Genomic DNA, 21,076 nt, shown 5'->3' on the forward strand with positions numbered 1-21,076 from the left:
ATAAAAACTAAAATCACCTTCACCCTGTGTTAAAGTCATAATCAAACCCAGACAGCTTTGAGACACAATAATGCAGTTAATATAACTGTGTGGTTTGTCCCAGAATGTAGTTAAATTAAATGCGCATATGGAAGTGGTATGAACAGGAGGGGAAAATGTTATTTTCACCATTAAATGGTTGCAAATGACACCCACTCAACCACATGCCACATTACGCTAATTAATATAACTGAAGCAACGGCTGACATATTGGAACAGAAATGTGGATTTTTGAGGCATCTGTTTTGACATTCATACACTTTTCGAGGGCTGAGAATACATCATTGACACACCCAGTAACGATTGCTTGAGGAAACATATCTCGTTCTCCTACTGCATCCAGTTAAAAATTACTGCAGAAAATCAATAAGGAGCAAATAATTAAATATAATCTGGTTTTTCTGCAGGCAGGGAACAAAATATAGCTTGTTTAAAGTTCAAAATTGGGAGAGATCAAGTTGTTAAAATTAAATATTCTTTTGGCTCGCAGCTTAGAAAGTCAATAAGTTTCCAAGAGGTTACTTGGACAGTTTGCTGAGATAGGATTTAGACCGTTAAAGAGTTATTAAGCACAAATATACAATATTGAAATCAGAATTTTGATTTAATACTAAATCCAAAAATGTATTTCCTTCCTTCCTATCTTCCTTCCTTCCTTCCTATCTTCCTTCCTTCCTATCTTCCTTCCTTCCTATCTTCCTTCCTTCCTTCCTATCTTCCTTCCTTCCTATCTTCCTTCCTTCCTATCTTCCTTCCTTCCTTCCTATCTTCCTTCCTTCCTATCTTCCTTCCTTCCTTCCTACCTTCCTATCTTCCTTCCTTCCTTCCTATCTTCCTTCCTTCCTATCTTCCTTCCTTCCTTCCTATCTTCCTTCCTTCCTTCCTATCTTCCTTCCTTCCTTCCTATCTTCCTTCCTTCCTTCCTATCTTCCTTCCTTCCTTCCTTCCTGTTGTGGATACTATACGGAGGTGGATTCTTCCCAGTTCGCCCGAACTGGTAGCAACCCACTGGTGATGTCATGATGACATCACAGAAGTGGTTTGGTCAGTGCCGGTCCGTGGACATTGTCATCTCTTTTTATTTATTTATTTTTTGAAGAAAAAAAAATTGGGAATATTTTTCTGGGTTTTTTTTTTCTTCTGCGCGTGCATAGAAGTCAAATTCCAGCACTACACATGCATAGCCATCTTATTTTTTGCTTTGGGGTGGGAGGGGATTATTTTTTCAGCACCCATGATGCATGCCCAGGCTGTATGGGCGGAAGCAAACTGGCAGCAAGTTAAAACCCACCCCAGTGCTATAATACTGGGAGTTTTCAAGAAGACAACTGTTGGTGCCTTAGAGCAGTGGTTTTCAACCTTTTTTGAGCCATGGCACATTTTTTACATTTACGAAACCCTGGGGCACATTGAGCGCGGGGGGGGGGGGGGCTGTGTGGCTAAAAAAAGTTTGGACAAAAAATTTTTCTCTCTCTCTTCCTCCCCTTTGCTCTATTTCTTTCTCCCTCCCTTTCTCTCCCTTCCTCCCTCTTTCTTTCTCTCTCTCCATCCCTTTCTTTCTCTTCCTTCCTTACTCTCTTTTTTGCTCTTTCTCTCCCTCCCTCCCTGTCTTTCTCTCTCTCCTTCCCTCCCTTTCTCTCCTTTTCTTGCTTTCTCTCTCTCTCTTGCTCTCTCTTTCTCTCGTTCTCTTTCTCTCTCTTGCTTTCTCTCTCTCTTGTTCTTTCTCTCTCGCTCTTTCCCTCTTGCTTTCTTTCTCTCTCTTCCTTTCTCTCTCTCTTGCTTTCTTTTTCTCTGAGCTTCGCGGCACACCTGACCATGTCTCGCGGCACACTAGTTGAAAAACACTGCCTTAGAGCATCCCACTCAACTGCCAGATGGTCAGTCAGTATCATCCTGGATCCCAGTGAACCAACTGTCCCTGGCTGAGTGAGGCCTGCAGTAGAGGGATTGGCCAACGCGGGGCCACTGACAGTGCCTTTAAATCGGCAAACCACGGTTGTCTGAGCCAATGAAGAGCTAACAGTATCACCTCCACCTGCTCATCCAGAATTTTCTGAATGACCTTGGAGAGGATAAGGAGGGGTTGGAATGCCTATACAGTGGTACCTCGACATATGAGTCTAATTCGTTCCAGACCCGAGCTCGTATGTCGATCAACTCGCATCTCAAACGAATGCCTTTAGACTTTGTTTTTTGCGCCGAGATAACTGGGAGCAAGGGATTCTTGCGCCACCTAGTGGAAACTCAGCTCGTATCCCGAATTTGAGCTCGGGTGTCGAACAGACATTTTGCTCGCATCTCGGCTCGTAACTTGGAATACTCGCATGTGGAGCAGCTCGTATCTAGAGGTACTACTGTAGTAGGTCCCTGGGCTAGGGAGCACAAAGAGCATTGATTGCCTTTATTCCTCAGGACTGCAACCTTGAGAAAAATCTCAGTTGCTGGGAATTCTCTGGAAGAGGTAGACAGCTGGTAGCTCAAAGATGTTGGTCAGGTCCTTGAAAAGAGACAGATGCAACTGTCACTCCTCCAGATCAACCATTGTCTGATTGAGCTGCTCAATCCGCCAGATCAACCATCATCCATTTGGGTGTTGGCAACCCAGGAGATGTGGTCCGCTGTGGTCCACTGAGAGGGACAGAAGATGCCTCTCACCCAGAATCCCAGTCTCATGGCCTCCCGCATCAGGATACGTGAGCGGGTCCGTCTGCTCATTCACATGGGCTTTGGCCACCATATTGTCCGTGACCACGAGGACATGATGTCCAGCAATCTGACTTCCTTGAAGTTCCATCACAGGCAGGCGGAGAGGTAGCAATAAAAGGACGGCAATGGGGAAAATGGTCTGTGAGCTTGGCCACGTCACCTTTAGGTCTTCCTGTGACCACGTTGGGCTGTCTTAGGAATTTAAATGTCCTGACCACAGCCTCTTCTCAGCACCAGAGGCCTCCCGTCTTGTGAAGTATGTGTCCAAAGGAGGGGGAGCAGGAAAGCTGCCCAGGCCAATGCCACATTGCCCAGGAATGGATGGAGCCAAAGCCCCTTGACAGGTGCTGAAGCAGGTGGAAAGGAACCCTCCGGTCCCCAGGCAAAGCTAAGAGGAGGCCTTATGGAACTTGATGCCTCCAACAACACAGGCAATTGCTGCATTGGTGTGAGCCTAGGCTTGTAGTTGTAATCTACCCGGCCCTCTGACAGATGAGCTGGGGAAAATCCAAAAACTCACAATCTAAGATTCATGGGATGACCAAGCCCTATCCATCCAGTCTGAGGACTGAGTTGTAACTGGAGATGCCAGGCAAGGTGGAGCTCCAAATTCAAATTAACATATTTAGTCCTTAGCTGATTTGGATGAGGTCAACCCATTCTGGATGATAGTTCCACCCACTATGGAGAATGAATTGTTTTGGACTGAGGATGAAAATCTCCAAGGTGATTTCCATTAAGTCTGAATACTGCATTCCAATAACGGTCTGGTTATTAATAAAATAATCTTATTTAAGGAAGAAGAGTTCATCAGGATATATGATTTAGTGTTTTGATTTATCCTGCTTATGTGGCTTTTAAGTTTTGGTTATGGCTCATCTTTGTGCAGTTTGATTAGAACTGAACCAATTAGGATGTATGAAAACCATAGTGAAGTTATTATTAACAGTGAAAGAACATAAGTGACATTTTTCTCTTTGTTTTGTAAGTATTCGCTTGCCCATTCTTGTGACCAGGTGCGTGGGACGTGGATGGGCCACAATAAAATTTACATTTTTAACTGCGAGAGTAATCATGGGCTTTCCCAAATATGCCCATGTTACACCAACACTCCACAGTCTGCATTGGTTGCCGATCAGTTTCCGGTCACAATTCAAAGTGTTGGTAATGACCTATAAAGCACCGGACCAGATTATCTCAGGGACCGCCTTCTGCTGCACAAATCCCAGCGACCAGTTAGGTCCCACAGAGTGGGTCTTCTCCGGGTCCCGTCAACTAAACAATGCCGCTTGGTGGGACCCAGGGGAAGAGCCTTCTCTGTGGCGGCCCTGGCCCTCTGGAACCAACTCCCCCCAGAGATTAGAATTGCCCCCACCCTCCTTGCCTTTCGTAAGCTTCTTAAAACCCACCTCTGCCACCAGGCATGGGGGAATTGAGATACCCTTCCCCCCTAGGCCTTTACAATTTTATGCATGGTATGTCTGTATGTATGTTTGGTTTTTTATTATAATGGGTTTTAATTGTTTTTAGTATTGGATTATTGTTATACGCTGTCTTATTATTGCTGTTAGCCGCCCTGAGTCTCCGGAGAGGGGCGGCATACAAATCCAATAAATAAATAAAAGATACAAAATTGCGTCTTCTCACTATTCACACTGTTCTGGTTTGTGTTGCTCCTTTTTCTCCTGCTGTACATATCCAGGTAAATTAAAAAATTTAACAGAAAATGATGTCCTTTTCTCTTCATATAGGCAATGACTGTAGTCTTCTTTCATATAATACCTGCATCTTTTGCTAACTTGTGTGTGAAGATAATGTTAATTATTCTTTGCCAATGCATTGCTCCAATAACTGCTTCAAACTGAATCAAGAGTATACCTATGAAATTACCCCCAAAAAAATCCAAAAGTAAAATTGTTCAGCTAATTCATCACGTTGTTTACAAAAGAGTTGTAGAAAGGTTTTGTACATGTAAAAACTAGAAGCCTTTATTCAAAAATCCAAATAAAATAAAATAAAAATCAGAAAACAAATTATGCAGAGAGGGAGTGGGAAGGAACAAATACCAAAGAATTCAAGGAAAAATACACAGGAACTCTTAAAAAAAAAAGAATTTTGTTTTCATTCAAACCAGGAATGGGCGTTTGTTCTCCAAGTCTAAGCATTTTTTTTAAAAAAAAATAATGCTTAAATAAGAAAGACTATAAATCGCCAACCTTATGCATACAATGGATACAAGTTGATACAGAACTCAGGTAGGCAAACACATATTTCCCCTAAACGTAATATGAAAATGTTAAGTGCAAGAATTCAAATTAAAAAATAAAGGTGCATTTTTCCCACTCCCAAAAATACAGAGTGATTGGCAGGAAACAGAGATGAGGCTTATTACAGCCATATGAGAATATAACAGAGTGTTCAGTCCCAGAGATGCTTAAGGAAGGCATAAATACATTTATTCCTGCTGCCTAGATATATATCTGTTAACTCAAGATAAACATCATTGTTGTATATGAATATCGCAAGCACTAAATTGCTTACGTATCTGCAATCAAAAAGAAAAAGCACCAATTGAGTATTAACCTAAACTCGGCGTTGTTGGCATGGAAAACAGAACAACTCTTTTAAAAAGCCTGACTTATCGAAATCCCTCGTGTGAAGTTTTTCTTTTAGCCCAACAACAATGTAAAGTGTTGAAAAACCACACTGTTGCAGATCTTCTTTACTGTGAATCTTCCCTTTGCCAAAAGAAATTGGGCTGGAATGCATCGAGAACATACATTCCTAGTCTTTAATTGCACATTATGCCATAGGGAGATAGATGAGGGAATAGTGAGGCGAGAGATATGCTTAACAAGAAAAAGGCAGAATCAGGTTAGAAACTTCCTTAATGAGATGATAAATGCAAGAATGAATTTATATTCCCCACCCCTCAACCCCAGAAAAAATGGGATCCAAATTCATCCTTCAGTCACACACTTAGAACATGCCACATATTAATTATTTTGGCATTATCGATGTAAGCTTAAAGCTTTCTTATGGGGGTCTTATGCTAATCAAATCATCCAGGTGAATTATCCTCTTCCTCTTCCTCTCCCCCACCCCTCAAATATATGTAACCTGAACAGCTACTAGTCCCGATGGGGCTAAAAGCCCATGTTTCTCTGTCAAAGCAAAATTGCATAAGTAATGTGGGAAGGGCTGAAGAATATAACTCCTTCTCAAATTGACAACTAATCAGATACACTCTCCTCTTGTGATTCTATTTGTACTTCTTCTCTGGTTTCCTGCAATTATGTAAGATGGTAGCAGGACGGCAGCAATCTCTCTCATTCCCTTAAGCAAAGAATCAAACCAAATGTATGAAGCTGTACGATACATCTGCAGCTTAACGCTTCCTTCACGAAATCAGCTCCCATCGGATTTCAACATGGCAGTGATTTAAAAACTCCATTTATACTTTACGCCGTTATATTGCCAACATCTAGGAAGAGGCTAGTTTTACAAAATTAAACCACGATTTTAAAAAAAAAAAGTGTACTGAGACAACCTGGTTCAGCCCTCAAGAAAAAGCTTTTCAACACAATAAGAGCTACAAATTGTATGATTAAAGATGTTCTAATGTGCATAATCGGATGAACGTAATATACATCCCAGCAGAGTCCCGAGCAGTTGGTACACGTTGCCTCCGTTTCCCTGCCTCCCCCCCCCAAAAAAAAAATCATTAAACCAACAAATGGATAGTACATAATACTGTGAAGAACCATTACCCCTTAAAAATATTCCAGATTCAAACATGATTTAGTTACGTCTTACTGTACGTCAGCTGCTTAACGGACTTTAAGCAGATTTTATTTTTTTTAAGTTCTTGCTGATTAGCACACATATATATATATTGGATATGTATATATGTGCAAGACAAAAGGCAATGTTTAATATAAATATTGACTAGAATGAACAAAACTGGCATTTAAGCATGAACCAGTCGGTCATTCACTAAGCGGCAAAAAAGAATCCTGCTTCAGATACAGTAGTCGTCTTTCCCTATTTATTGGAAGGTAACTGGTGGGTTGGAAGTTCACATTGATCAAGAGGAATGCCTGGTTGCTGCCATCTGTGAATGGAAAAAGAAGAAGCAAGTGTTACATTTCGGTTGATGTGAACCAGACTGAGCGGATGAACAAGAATCTTTTATTTTTTTATTTTATTTATTTTGTTTTGTCAAGTACATTTTGGTGGTATATAGAGACATGGTGATATTTATATACATGATACAGTAGTACCTCTAGATACGAGCTGCTCCACATGCGAGTATTCCAAGATACGAGCCACGAGGGGAGAGAAATTTCTGTTCCAGACCCGAGCTCAAATTCGGGATACGAGCCGAGCGTCCACTAGGTGGCGCAAGAATCCTTGCTTTTGGTTATCTCGGAGGGGAAAAACAAAGTCTAAAGCCATTTGTTCCAGATACGAGTTGTTCGACATACAAGCTCCCTTCTGGAATGAATTAAACTCGTATCTAGAGGTACTACTGTATTAGTAAAAGAGAAACATTAGGACAGGGGACGGAAGGCACTCTGATGTGCTTAAGCACCCCCCTTACTGACCTCTTAGGAATTGGCAGAGGTCAACAGTGGATAGTCCTGTGATGGCAAATCTTTTTTCCCCATGGGTGCCGAAAATGTGTGTGTGCGTGCTATCATGCATGTGTGAGTACCCACACCCATAATTCAATTGCTAGGGAGGGTGAAAATGGCCTCCCCCTCCCCCGGAGGCCAGAAATGGCCCATTTTCCAACTTCTGATGGGCCCCAGTAGGCCCGTTTCCCAACTTTTTCCATTTTTCGCCCTCCACAGGCTCTAGAGCAATGTTTTTCAACCAGTGTGCCTTGACATTTCGAAGATTTTAAAAAACCCTATTTTGACATTCACAGAAGTAAAGGATGAAAAACACATGGCTTGTAGATCAGAAGTCTCTAACCTTCGCAACTTTAAGACTTGTGGACTTCAACTCCCAGTTTTCCGTCCATTGTTAGCTAATGTTTTTCCTTCAGATGCCATTTAAGTATTTACTTATAAAAGGGAGTAGCACGACTTACCTCTAATACAAGAAGAAAAATCTTGTTCTATGAGCTGCAGCCATACTTTCAGACATATTTCTAACTTTCAGGTAATTAACAAAACCTCGGAAAAATAGGAGGAGGCCTAAAAACAGAAACAGAATATGAAATATTTAAAAAGATTAAATATACTGACAACGCACCACTGGCTCACACTTAAGAGTGATCTACTATGCTCACTCTCCTTGGCCAGGTCGCTCATGGTGTGTGCAGGAGGGCAAAGTGTGTGGGTCAGAGGGAGGCTCACTTCATCTCCTTACACGGAGACCTAGCTTTTTAACCAAAGCCTCCTCAGCGACAGGATGGGAGACCACCAGGAGTGGTCAGGAGGTGGAGACAAAAGGCAGCAGTGCTGCTGGTACACAAGGGCTAAGGCAGGATTTATCTCAGACCCTCATTCTCTCTCATTATAATCTCTCTCTCTCTCCTTCCTTCTTCCTTCCTTCCCTCCCTCCCTCTTCATTCTCCTCTTTTTTCTCCCTTCCTCCTTTCCTTCTTTTTCCTTCCTTGTTCTCTTCCCCTCTTTCCTTCTTTTTCTTTCCTTTCCTTTCCTGCCCCTTCTTGGATGCTCAGATGCAAAGGGGGAAGCTTTCCTCGCCTTGGGGTCAAATGCCATTTTTGCTAGTAGTCTGGGGCTACTTATAAGACTTGAGAAAAAAAACAGATTCAATTTATCCCATGCTTGTATTTCGTGTGGGTCTCCATAGACTACAGCACTGCAAAACTGTCAAAACGATGGCTGCAATAGTTGATCAGAGCTCCTCTGCTTTTTACCTTCGGAACCGCCTGCTACCGCACGAATCCCAGCGACCGATAAGGTCCCACAGAGTTGGCCTTCTCCGGGTCCCGTCGACTAAACAATGTCGTTTGGCGGGCCCCAGGGGAAGAGCCTTCTCTGTGGCGGCCCCGGCCCTCTGGAATCAACTCCCCCCAGAGATTAGAACTGCCCCCACCCTTCTTGTCTTCCGTAAATTACTCAAGACCCATCTATACCGCCAGGCATGGGGGAGTTGAGACACCTTTTCCCCCAGGCTTTTTAATATTTTTATATTTATGTTTGATATGTATGTGCTGTTTGCTTTTTAATATCATAGGGTTTTATATGCTTCTTTTAATATTAGATTTGTTTCGCTAAGATATTGTTTTATTACTGTTGTGAGCCGCCCCGAGTCTTCGGAGAGGGGCGGCAAACAAATCTAACAAATTGAATTGAATTGAATTTTTATGTGCAATAGCTTTAGCATTTAAGAATAGAGGTAAGTTAGTTGCTTTTCTATTAATACATAATCCTTAAAGAGGCTCTCCTTTAAAGATCTTGCCATGATCTAATTCAGACTGGAAATATAGCAAAGGAAAATATTTTCCCCCACTTGCTTTCTCCTGTTTTCCCCACTAGAAATACCTGTTTGCAATGCACAAGGAGGGGATACTTTCCTAAGAGCTCACAACTCAAGAATACCAATATGCACCAGACCTGCCTCAGTTGGGGCATTCAAGCTGTTGGCCATTTTTCTTTCCGTCCTCCCCACTCAAGCAATGGCGGGCTCAGTGGGAGAGCAGGGCCTCTCATTTATCCCCCGGTGCGTCAAATTCCAGCTTCAATTGGGGCATTCCAGCTGCTGGCGGAAGCAGCCACCTAAGCAGCCGTGATTGGTCAGCCAGCACCACCTGACCAATCATGGCCGCTTAGCCTACCTAGCCAGCCGGTGCAAAGCCTCGCCCTTCTTCTCCTCCTCTTCCGCACAAGCAGAAGCAGGGCAGGGTCTCATTCCTGTCCCAGCGCAGTGCTTCCTCGCTTAATTGAAGCTTTCATTCAGTCTTCAAATAGTAAGGCTGGCCATGGAATCAGAATTGGACAGGTGCAAGAACCAACGCCATTTAAAACCAGAAAATTTAACCTTTCGATCAGCACTTACCAAGTACAAGAAATATCCACCAAAGCCAGTACTGTCCATTGAAATAGCCAGTAAAGTAATCTGAGAACTGATTAGAGAAAAAAAGGAAGAAAGAAAATCAAGTTATAAGTTATCTTAAAATAACTGCAACACTCTCTACATGGGGCTACCTTTGAAAAGTGTTCGGAAACTTCAGATCGTGCAGAACGCAGCCGCGAGAGCCATCGTGGGGCTTCCAAGATTCGCCCACGTTTCCTCAACACTCCGTGGCTTGCATTGGCTGCCGATCAGTTTCCGGTCACAATTCAAAGTGTTGGTCATGATCTTTAAAGCCTTACATGGCATTGGACCAGATTACCTCCGGAACCGCCTGCTACCACACGAATCCCAGCGACCTATAAGGTCCCACAGAGTTGGCCTTCTCCGGGTCCTGTCGACTAAACAATGCCGTTTGGCAGGCCCCAGGGGAAGAGCCTTCTCTGTGGCGGCCCCGGCCCTCTGGAACCAACTCCCCCCAGAAATTAGAATTGCCCCCACCCTCCCTGTCTTTCGTAAACTACTCAAGACTCATTTATACCACCAGGAATGGGGGAGTTGAGATATTCCTTCCCCCTAGGCCATTACAAGTTATGCATGGTATGTTTGTGTATATGTTTGGTTTTATAATAAGGGTTTTTAGTTGTTTTATTATTGGATTGTCACATGCTGTTTTTATCATTGTTGTTAGCCGCCCCGAGTCTGCGGAGAGGGGCGGCATACAAATCCAATTAATAATAATAATAATAATAATAATAATAATAATAATAATAATAATAATAATAATAACAACAACAACAACAACAACAACTGTGGTATATGAAAGATTACTGTTACAACAAAGATGTATTTGGATATACAGAAATGCTAATAGTAAGTACAGTTAATGAATTTAGGAAAAGAAAAAGAAGTTCTAATACTATTATTAGAACAGTAGAGAAAACATTAGACATTTTGCCAACACAGTTACAAACAAAGAAATCTAAGCAATTTATGTAGAAAATATTAAACATGAGTTTCTTTACCACTTTAAGTTCACCACTATTGTTCCATTGGTACATTAGTACCTGCCATCCAAAGCAATATAATAATCTTTTTATATTAAAAGCAAAAATCCTCAAGATGCTCATTTAAGTACAATGTAAGGCAAGAATTTAGAAGTATGTTGAAATTGATTTGCAAAATCAGATAAAAATGATTACTTCTGCACTTTTGAGGTGTTATTGTGAGTTGGAAACATAGAAACATAGAAGACTGACGGCAGAAAAAGACCTCATGATCCATCTAGTCTGCCCTTATACTATTTTTTGTATTTTATCTTAGGATGGATATATGTTCATCCCAGGCATGTTTAAATTCAGTTACTGTGGATTTACCAACCACGTCTGCTGGAAGTTTGTTCCAAGGATCTACTACTCTTTCAGTAAAATAATATTTTCTCATGTTGTTTTTGATCTTTCCCCCAACTAACTTCAGATTGTGTCCCCTTGTTCTTGTGTTCACTTTCCTATTAAAAACATTTCACTTATCTGATTTTAAATTTATTTTGCAAATCAATTTCAACATACTTCTAAATTCTTGCCTTACATTGTACTCAAATGAGCATCTTGAGGATTTTTGGTTTTAATATAAAAAACAAATGTATTTTGTATTTTCTAGAAAGGCCCAATTAGTTTGGCACTTTAGTCAAATTAGGAAAATGGGGGGGGGGGGGAATTATAGAACAGTGTTCAACAATTGAGTCTGTGGTTGATTCACTTTCCTAACACTTATGAATCAATTCAGGGTAAGGAACTGATTAATTTCCTCTTATTCGCCAATAACACTGTTATTCCAAAACACTGGAAAACAGAACTATTCCTTTTTTTAAATCAATTAATTTTTTTTCAGGAAATGGAAAACACTTTTGCATGAATGTTAATGCAATAAAAAACTTTGAGATCCATTCAAATATACTTACAATGCCTCAGCTAAATGAAAAAATTGTAATATATTTACATTTGCACTTTTCCTTAAAATGAATAAAGGGATAAATATGTACCCACACTTTCAAATTTCTTATCCTTTTTATATGCTTAAAAATATGGGTTTATCTTTTGTTTACCTTCCATCTTTTTTGTTGTTTGCTTTGTAAACAACCCCAAGTATAGTTTTTAACTAACGCAAAACCCCCAAATTAAAAAAAAACTCACCCGGACAATAAGAATCCATTTGATCAAAGACAATCCAAATCCACAGATTGCACCATATCTTCCTGCTATGGTGTTAGTTATACAGAATGATAAGCAAAATCCAATCCAGTTGAAAATGAACGCCACTAAAAAACACACACACACAAACACACACATTTTTTTGTTAAAACTTGAATTAAACAGGAAAGCATTTGAGAATTTAAATCTTTTTCAAATGGAAGGCAATTATCAACAGTCAAACTCTTGGGAATAGATAATTGATATCAAGTGATGGAAAGACAAACTATTAACTCCTCTAGATCTTGCCACTGGAAAGCCAACATGAAACATGATTTTAAAAAATGGTCCTTTGGTATTCTTGTATGAGATATTGTATTATTTCAGGTAAGAAATTGTAACAAAGATCTAGATGAGAAGACTTCTTAATGAAGTACAGTGGTCCCTCGATTTTCGCGGATTCGAACTTTGCGAATATACCACGGTTTTTCAAAAATATTAATTAAAAAATACTTTGCGGGTTTTTTCCCTATACCACGGTTTTTCCCGCCTGATGACGTCATACGTCATCACCAAACTTTCGTCCACCTTTAATAAATATTTTTTTTAATAAACTTTAATAAATAAACATGGTGAGTAATAATCTAAATGGTTGCTAAGGGAATGAGAAATTGCAGTTTAGGGGTTTAAAGTGTTAAGGGAAGGCTTGGGATATTGTTCATAGCCAAAAATAGTGTATTTACTTCCGCATCTCTACTTCGCGGAAATTCGACTTTCGCGGGCGGTCTTGGAACGGATCCCCCGCGAAAATCGAGGGAACACTGTATATCCTGGTGAAGAGTAGAATCCATGGATTAGGACAGTTGTTCCCAACATGGGGCCCATGCCCAACGGGGGGGCAGTTTAATTTTTAATGGGGGCAATTGGAACCTTGTTTAAACCAAGTTAATATCCTTTTAGGCTTCCTCTGCATGTGCAGTAGTTCAGTTTTTGAATAATTGGAATTATATGTCATGGGGGGGGAGAGCATCAGGATTTTAGAGATGCTTGCATGGAGCATGCCAAAAAAAAAGGTTAAGAACCACTGGATAAGGACTTGGAAACCTGGCTACGGAGCCATTGTTGGATTGCAATCAGATTTCAGGCTTCAATGCCTGGTGAAATATCACAAGAGGATGAGTTATGTTTGCATCCTGCCTGGTGCCACAGTATCACAGAAATATATTGTGAAAATCATTGGGAAATATTGGTTTCTATCAACCGTCTCCCAAGTGAAAGATGGAGGTTAAAAGATGCACTTTTTCCTCTGTTTGAGGTGAATGGCATCGCCGTTCATTCTTTCTGAGTTTATACCATTGCTAAGAAAAACAAATCAAATCTCTACTGCTTACAACAACATTGGAACATCTGTTGCTATGGCTTAACAATCACACTGTCTTCTAATGTATTAGTATTTACCAAAATCTACAGAATTGAAAAACGTAGGAAACAGGTATCTCAAGGGTTGTCTACATCACATTTGTTTACCTTTGGGTTAAGAACAATGTTTGATATCCTCCTTTTGGAGTTAGGCAGGTACTGGATGGAGAACCCTGTAATGTAGGCAGTTCTCTAGCTTCAGAAAACTTTCTACTGCTGAGTTTACTGCCTTAATATTGGCATTTTAATCTGTACTTTTATGTCTGTCTTTGTAGCTGCCATAATGGGTGTTAATTTTTAAAATATGCTTTTAACAGGTCACTATGGGGATTTGCATTAAAATAAGAGCATCTTTATTTTCTATGCCCTCATGGTTTTGTATGCATAAATTATGGGGATCTATGCAATTGCTGTATCTTTAAAGCCTTTAAAGCCCTTCATGGCATTGGACCAGAATACCTCCGGAACCGCCTTCTACCGATAAGGTCCCACAGAGTTGGCCTTCTCCGGGTTCTGTCGACCAAACAATGTCGTTTGGCGGGCCCCAGGGGAAGAGCCTTCTCTGTGGCAGCCCCGGCCCTCTGGAATCAACTCCCCCACCAGAGATTAGAACGGCCCCCACCCTCCTTGTCTTTTGCAAGTTACTCAAGACCCACCTATATCGCCAGGCATGGGGGAATTAAGACATCTACCCCAGGCTTTCTTATATTTTATGTTTGGTATGTATGTGTTGTATGGTTTTTAAATTGTTGGCGGTTTTTTAATGTAATTTTATTATTAGATTTGTTCCATTGTTATACTGTTTTTATTGTTGTTGTGAGCCGCCCCGAGTCTTTAGAGAGGGGCAGCATACAAATCTAATAAATTGAATTGAATTGAATTGAATCTTCATTCCTGGCAGAACACTCAAAAATGTTATCTTAAATATTTCAGAGAGGATATTTTCTGCATTGCAAATTTTATATAAACTAGGCTTTCTTTTAAGAGTCCATTCTATTTTCTTAATCTATTTACAAGGTTGGAGTTATGTTGTGTTGTTTAAGTGTTCCCTTTATTTACAGGGTTTATTATTTGTCCAGGCAATGTATTCAATCAAGTGCCATTTATAGGAATATTAATCAGCAAGAATATAAATTTCTTCCCATGTTACTTTATCTTACCTACACTAAAAATGCTACAAGTCTTAGAACTTGCAAAGTTGTAATGAACACACTTGTCACAAGGTGGCAGTCACATATCGCAAAAGGATAGCAATCAGTTTCATTACAAATTATACTTCAAAGGCATGCATATAGAAATGGTTTCTCTCCATCAGCAGGTGATAACGTAAAGAACTTTAGTGATAAACACATAGGTTATTCAGTACACTGTATTCAATTTTTCTCCAATAAAGAAAAACTTAATTGAAATTATTAACTGAAAATATACATCTTCAGCATTTGCAGGAAAGACAATCTCATTTTCTCCAACCCATTGCCATATTCTACCAGCATGTCTACCTGCTTAGACATCAAAGCTGCCAAACTCAAGGCCCATTGGGTGCTTAGATCGGCCCATAAGGTGCTTAGATCTGGCCCGTGGGGCCACTCTGGAAACAGAGAAAGACCAGCCCACAGTGCCTCTGCCAGCGAAAAGCATGCTTGGGAGGGCTGCACATTCCATTTTTTGCTGGAGGAGGGTTGGAGGAAATGAAATCAAGTTTTGACACCCCTAATATACACGCATGAGAGAAATATTCTCCTGTAAATGAAAGTAACTTAATGCAATAACAGAAAAATTACTGACTGAAAAAAGCCAACATGAAAATGCCATCATTCCCCACACGGAGTTGGTCTGCATCGCTGAAGTCATCTCTCGGGGGATATTCTTCTTCCTTTAAGAGGACAAGAAACACATATTAACAGAATGATAATAAGAAAGATTTTATAAATCACAACTTTTTTGCAGGAAGCAGGAAGCTACGTATAAATCAAGGATGCATTACCAAAGGGAAGTACTTCAGTTATCCGGTGATATCAGACGCAAATTGTCACGAATCTTCATTAAAATCAGATCAACAATACATCTTCAAAATGTATCTTATGTATCGCATTTACTACTAGCAGCCATACATACACCTCAGTTTTTAGGTTATATTTTAGAGTAAAAATGGTGGATAGAAACAGATGGCAGAAAGAGACCAAGTAGTCCATTGAGTCTGCTTTTTGAGATTTTTTTCCTTTCTAATTTAAATATTTTTTATTTATTTTTTATTTATTTATTTTCTAATGAGATGGCCTTTAGATGGCCTGTTTCTACCTCTCCCTGACTTATCTAAAATTAGCTAGAAGGTGGAATTCACGTGCTTGCCTGCTAGAACATTTTACTTTATTTTGGCAGAATCTGAGTATAATATACTGGATCAGGCCTGAGTACTGTAGTCATTGAACTGGTAAAAATGCCTTTTCCAGGTTTTATAGATAATTTCTATGGCACACAACACTTATTACTAGTCATTGTGCTAGCCACAGCTGTAATAACCAGCGACGCTTGAAAGCGCTGCAAAATGAGAAATATGGAGGGTAATGTTATTTTTTTATTCGATTCTAGTGCCAGCTGAAACAGAGAAACCTCCAGGTGACCTCAATGATTCTCAGAAGGAATGCTAATGACCAGATGACTACAAAGAATGTAAATACTTCAATCTCCACCATTCAATCAGAACTTAAGAAACTTCTTGGAGAAGTGAAACGTCTTCAAGGAAAAAAACAAAGTCCATTTGCTTTTGAAAAAAGCACCTTTGGGATTATGTGTTTGATGATGTCTCTTAGTAGCTAAGAAAGACATTCTATTTCCAGAATGTTGTGTGATTCTCTGCAAGTGAGTATCTTTCATTAAGCATATACAGTGGTACCTCATGATATGAACCCCTCGCCATACGAACAACCCGAGATACAAACCCGGGGTTCGGAGATTTTTTGCCTCTTCTTACGAACGTTTTCCGGGTTCAGCGTTCGGGAGGCCGCCGAGAAGCCCCGCCGCCCGGCTGTCGCTTTTTGAAACAGCCGGGGGGCTTCCCAGTGTCCTCCTGAACCCAAACGCCAAACCCGAATTTCCGGGTTCGGCGTTCGGGAGGCCGCCGAGAAGCCCCCCGGCTGTTTCAAAAGGTGACAGCCAGGCGGCGGGGCTTCTCGGCAGCCACCCGAACCCGAACTTTTGCCGAACTTCCGGGTTCAGCATTGGGAGAACGTTGAGAAGCGCCCCGCTGTTTCAATTGAAACAGCCGGGCAGCGGCGGTTTTTTGCCGGGGGGGGGGGGGGTTCGTTGCATGCATTAATTCATTTTTCATTGTTTCCTATGGGAAACAATGCTTCGGCTTACGAACTTTTCGCCTTACGGACCTCCCCCGGGAACCAATTAGGTTCGTAAGATGAGGTATTACTGTAGTTTGTTTTCTTGGGATATTCCCCTCAGGAACATTATATTGTAGGGAATAAAAGATTCTCTAGATTTCCTCTTCTAATGGTAAGCCAGCCGCTAGACTTTTAAAAAACAACACATCTAACTGTTCTCACTTAGTGACTTGAAACCTTTTCTTTTTTTTTTAATATGTGAAAGCAGGAAGGAATGACTAATCCATAGTATAATCATGGGTTTCATGTACTCCATTCAAAAAAGGCAAGTATATTTTTGTAAGGTGTAACATCTGGCTGCCATTTATAATATGTGTGCCATTTATTATTTTATTTTATTTTATTTTATTTTGGCCTGATGTATTTATTTATTTATTTATTATTTGGATTTGTATGCCGCCCCTCTCCGAAGACTCGGGGCGGCTCACAACAAGTGAAAAGCAATCCAATACATAATCCAATTAATTAAAATATTGAAAAATTTAAAAAACCCCATATACTAAAATACATACACACAAGCATACCATATATGAATTCAACGTGCCCAGGGGAAGATGTTTCAGTTTCCCCATGCCTGACGGCAAAGGTGGGTTTTGAGGAGTTTGCGGAAGGCAGGAAGAGTAGGGGCAGTTCTGATCTCCGGGGGGAGTTGGTTCCAGAGAGTCGATGCCGCCACAGAGAAGGCTCTCCCCCTGGGGCCCGCCAACCGACATTGTTTAGTTGACGGGACCCGGAGGAGGCCCACTCTGTGGGACCTAATCGGTCGCTGGGATTCCATTGGCAGAGTATTTCACTAGACATATTCAATTAACATTTTTCCATAATGTTTAATGGAAAGCAAGTAAGAATGTAAGAATATCTATTTTTTCTATTCAGAGGGAAAGCCTGTATTTACTTAAAACGTGATGTGTATATATTGGGCAAACAATGTATCCAAAGAAAGGCTAAGATTATTCTATAAGATACAAAGGTGGACAAAATTATTGCTGAAAATATTCTATAAGGCAAACCGATAATGAATTAACCATGAAACCCAAATGTTTTTATCCACATGTTGACCTCAGTGGGGGCCATGCAAATGATCCATACGGGAAGGATAACATTGATGAATTACAAAATACATAAAGTATACAACTGATACTTAACTAACATTTGACATCCCCCAGTTTTGAGACATGCAACAACACATGCCATCCAAACATGCAACAATAGTAAACAATCACAACATTCAATCCACAAAGTACTGAAAACATTCTAAAATGAATGCTTTGCTGATATTCAAACGCTAGAGGGTGCTAACATCCTTTAAAAAGATACATGAAGTTGTGTAGGCAGGCCCCCATATACTTGCTTTCTCTCCCCTGCGCCTCCCTCCCGCCGTTATAAATTGTATAAAGCAGTTTATCTCCATGCAATTTCTAAGAAGTAAAATTTACAGCACAACAATATAGAAGTTGCAACTCTTCCAAAATAATCTCTGTTTTTCATTTGAAATACAAACATGCAGATGAATACTCAGCAGAATTATGCAAGATAATTTAACAAGAAGGCAGTTTATCCTTTGAAACAAGGTAAGCTGCTATGCCATTTTAGGTGGTGTTTTTTTAAAAAAAATCCATTCAGTATATGTCTCTTTTTAAAGTGGAAATTATTCTTAAACACTAGTTTTATTTCTTTAAAAATATTTTCAAGAAGTTGAAGTAGTATCTTTTAAAGCATATTAAATTCATGTATCACTTTCTACACTCCAAAAATACCGACATAAACAAAACCTTTAGAGATTTCAACCTCACAAAATCTGAATTGGAATACTATAACTCTAAATTGAGATAGTCAAAATTATATGCCAACAAATGTTAATTATTTTATAGAAAGTAACAGAATGATTTTACTAGTTTTTAATTGATTATTTTAACAGTAGTCTCAGAATGAATTAAAGCACTGAATTCTCTAATTATTGAAAATCGTATCAAGTCATATATATGGCTTGATATATGATATATAAAATATGACCCTTTAAATCTGCTGGTTCAAATTGCATGAGAAATGTATGAAAATGTAGAGATATTATTACAAGCACATGAGAGAATGAGAAACACACATCTGAAATTTACAATTGGATATCCTAGGATGTATTCACTTATGACTGAGATTAAATAACCAGTCATCAATATAATAACCAGTCATCGACATTTTAACTATTTTCATATGTAATTTAATTAAGGTTAGGATCATCAAAATGAAAGCTATGGACAGTTTAACTATTTTCACATGTAATTTAATTAGACTACACTATTTTTTCTTGGATATTACAGTGAGCAGAATCCAAGTCAAACAAATTTGATAATTAAGCTAACATATTTCAGAATGGTAGAATCTGATCCCTTATTCTGGTAAACAACTAATAATTTAATAAATTATTTACACAAACAACAACAAGATAGATTTATTATAAACCAAAACAAAGGAGAGCAATTCATTCTTCAAATCGCCTTCCACTAGAAAACTGGTTGTATTGGAAACCTTATTTCTTTTTAGAAACAGTTCCTCCCTTGTCCCCACCAACAATTTCATTCAGACCTCAGTTGCTCCCTGTACTGGAAACATCAGTAGAGGGAGCAACTGTACTAAACTCTAAACTCTAACACTTAAAAGCTCTCTAATCGGCATTAGGTGCTACAATTTAGTTCTTAAAAATATAAACATAGAAGATTGATGGCAGAAAAAGACCTCATGGTCCATCTAGTCTGCCCTTATACTATTTCCTAATAGTATATTTTATCTTAGAAGGGATATACAGTATGTTTATCCCAGGCATGTTTAAATTCAGTTACTGTGGATTCACCAACCACGTCTGCTGGAAGTTTGTTCCAAGCATCTACTACTCTTTCAGTAAAATAAAATTTTCTCACCCTTATTTAACCCTTTGACATATTTAAATGTTTCGATCATGTCCCCACTTTCCCTTCTGTCCTCCAGACTATACAGATTGAGTTCATTAAGTATTTACTGTTAAGTTTTACACTTAACACCTTCCACCATTTTTGTAGCCTGTCTTTGGACCCATTCAATTTTATCAATATCTTTTTGTAGGTGGGGTCTCGAGAACTGAGTACAGTATTCCAAATGTGGTCTTACCAGCGCTCTATACAGCGGGATCACAATCTCCCTCTTCCTGCTTGTTATACCTCTAGCTATGCAGCCAAGCATTCTACTTGCTTTCCCTACCGCCTGATCGCACTGTTCACCCATTTTGAGACTCTCAGAAATTCTTCCAACTAGATCTCCAAGAGGCAGCTCAAGCATCATGTAACATCTGTGGGAAACTTCTTAAAGTGCCTAGGTTCCTTCCAAGAATCCCTGAGTACAGTTATGAATTTTTATGAATTTTTTAGCTTTAAATTGTAATTGGATTGGTGGGTATTGGATTTGCTATTATGTATTGTTTTTATTTTGTTGTGAGCCGCCCCGAGTTTGCGGAGAGGGGTGGCATATAAATCCAATAAATCTAATCTAATCTAATCTAATTGATCTACAACAGTTCATTTAGTGAACTGTTCAAAGTTACAACACTAACAGAAGTGATTGATGATCATTTTTCACACTTACAACCACTGCAAAATCCCACTCAAACTTCAAGTACTTGGCTGTGCCCCCAGGTCATTTAATCACTTTTTGTCACCCTCTGATAAGCAAAATCAAAGGGAGAAGTCTGAGTCACTTAAAAACTGTGACACTAATGTAAAGACTGCAGAGAAAGGTAGCCAGAAAAATTGTAAAATGAGGCAAAACTCATTTAGTAACTGTCTCGCTTAGCAACAGACTGCTCAACTACAGTCGTAAGCCAAGGACTACATGTAAAGGATGAAGGCAACTGCTAGGACTTTATCCATAACTGTTGGGTTGGTAATCGATTGGCTGCTGGTATTGCAGATTGCCATAAGAGGGAGTTCGTAGCTTATGTCTTTGGAGTCCCTCTTTGTTCGGCTACTCACTGTTAATGGCTACTCAGTTAGGTTTGCTCTGCATTTTCTCTGCAATCTCTCTGTATTGTAGTTATATATTATAGCTAAAATGTGTTTAGGCTTGATATCTTTGTTTAGTGATCATGACAAAGACAACTGGTAAGAAAGACTTTGTACTTGGTAATATTTGGATTGTTATTCTGACTTATTATGTGTATGATTTTATGTTGTTTATCTTAAGATGTTATTTCTCAAAGTAAACTTAAATTCAAGTTAGTGTATCTGTGTGTGGCTGAGTAGTTATTCACAACCAATC

At 39.6% G+C, this 21,076-nt stretch overlaps 1 protein-coding gene across 2 annotated transcripts in view; it reads right to left on the reverse strand.

The window, feature by feature from the left end:
- Positions 1-4,706: 4,706 nt before the first annotated feature.
- The window catches only part of NDFIP2 (Nedd4 family interacting protein 2), a 59,967-nt gene continuing 43,597 nt past the window's right edge, over positions 4,707-21,076 (reverse strand). For both annotated transcript variants that reach the window (XM_070751307.1, XM_070751306.1), the window contains 5 exons: positions 15,189-15,276; positions 11,988-12,112; positions 9,781-9,847; positions 7,844-7,949; positions 4,707-6,859 (listed from right to left, as the gene is read on the reverse strand). In XM_070751307.1, coding sequence (XP_070607408.1) covers positions 7,846-7,949; positions 9,781-9,847; positions 11,988-12,112; positions 15,189-15,276 — 384 coding nt within the window. In that variant the 3' untranslated portion in view covers positions 4,707-6,859; positions 7,844-7,845. The remainder of the gene's footprint in view (positions 6,860-7,843; positions 7,950-9,780; positions 9,848-11,987; positions 12,113-15,188; positions 15,277-21,076) is intronic.

Source organism: Erythrolamprus reginae, chromosome 4 (genome assembly GCF_031021105.1).
Source record: "Erythrolamprus reginae isolate rEryReg1 chromosome 4, rEryReg1.hap1, whole genome shotgun sequence".
Taxonomy (NCBI): domain Eukaryota; kingdom Metazoa; phylum Chordata; class Lepidosauria; order Squamata; family Dipsadidae; genus Erythrolamprus; species Erythrolamprus reginae.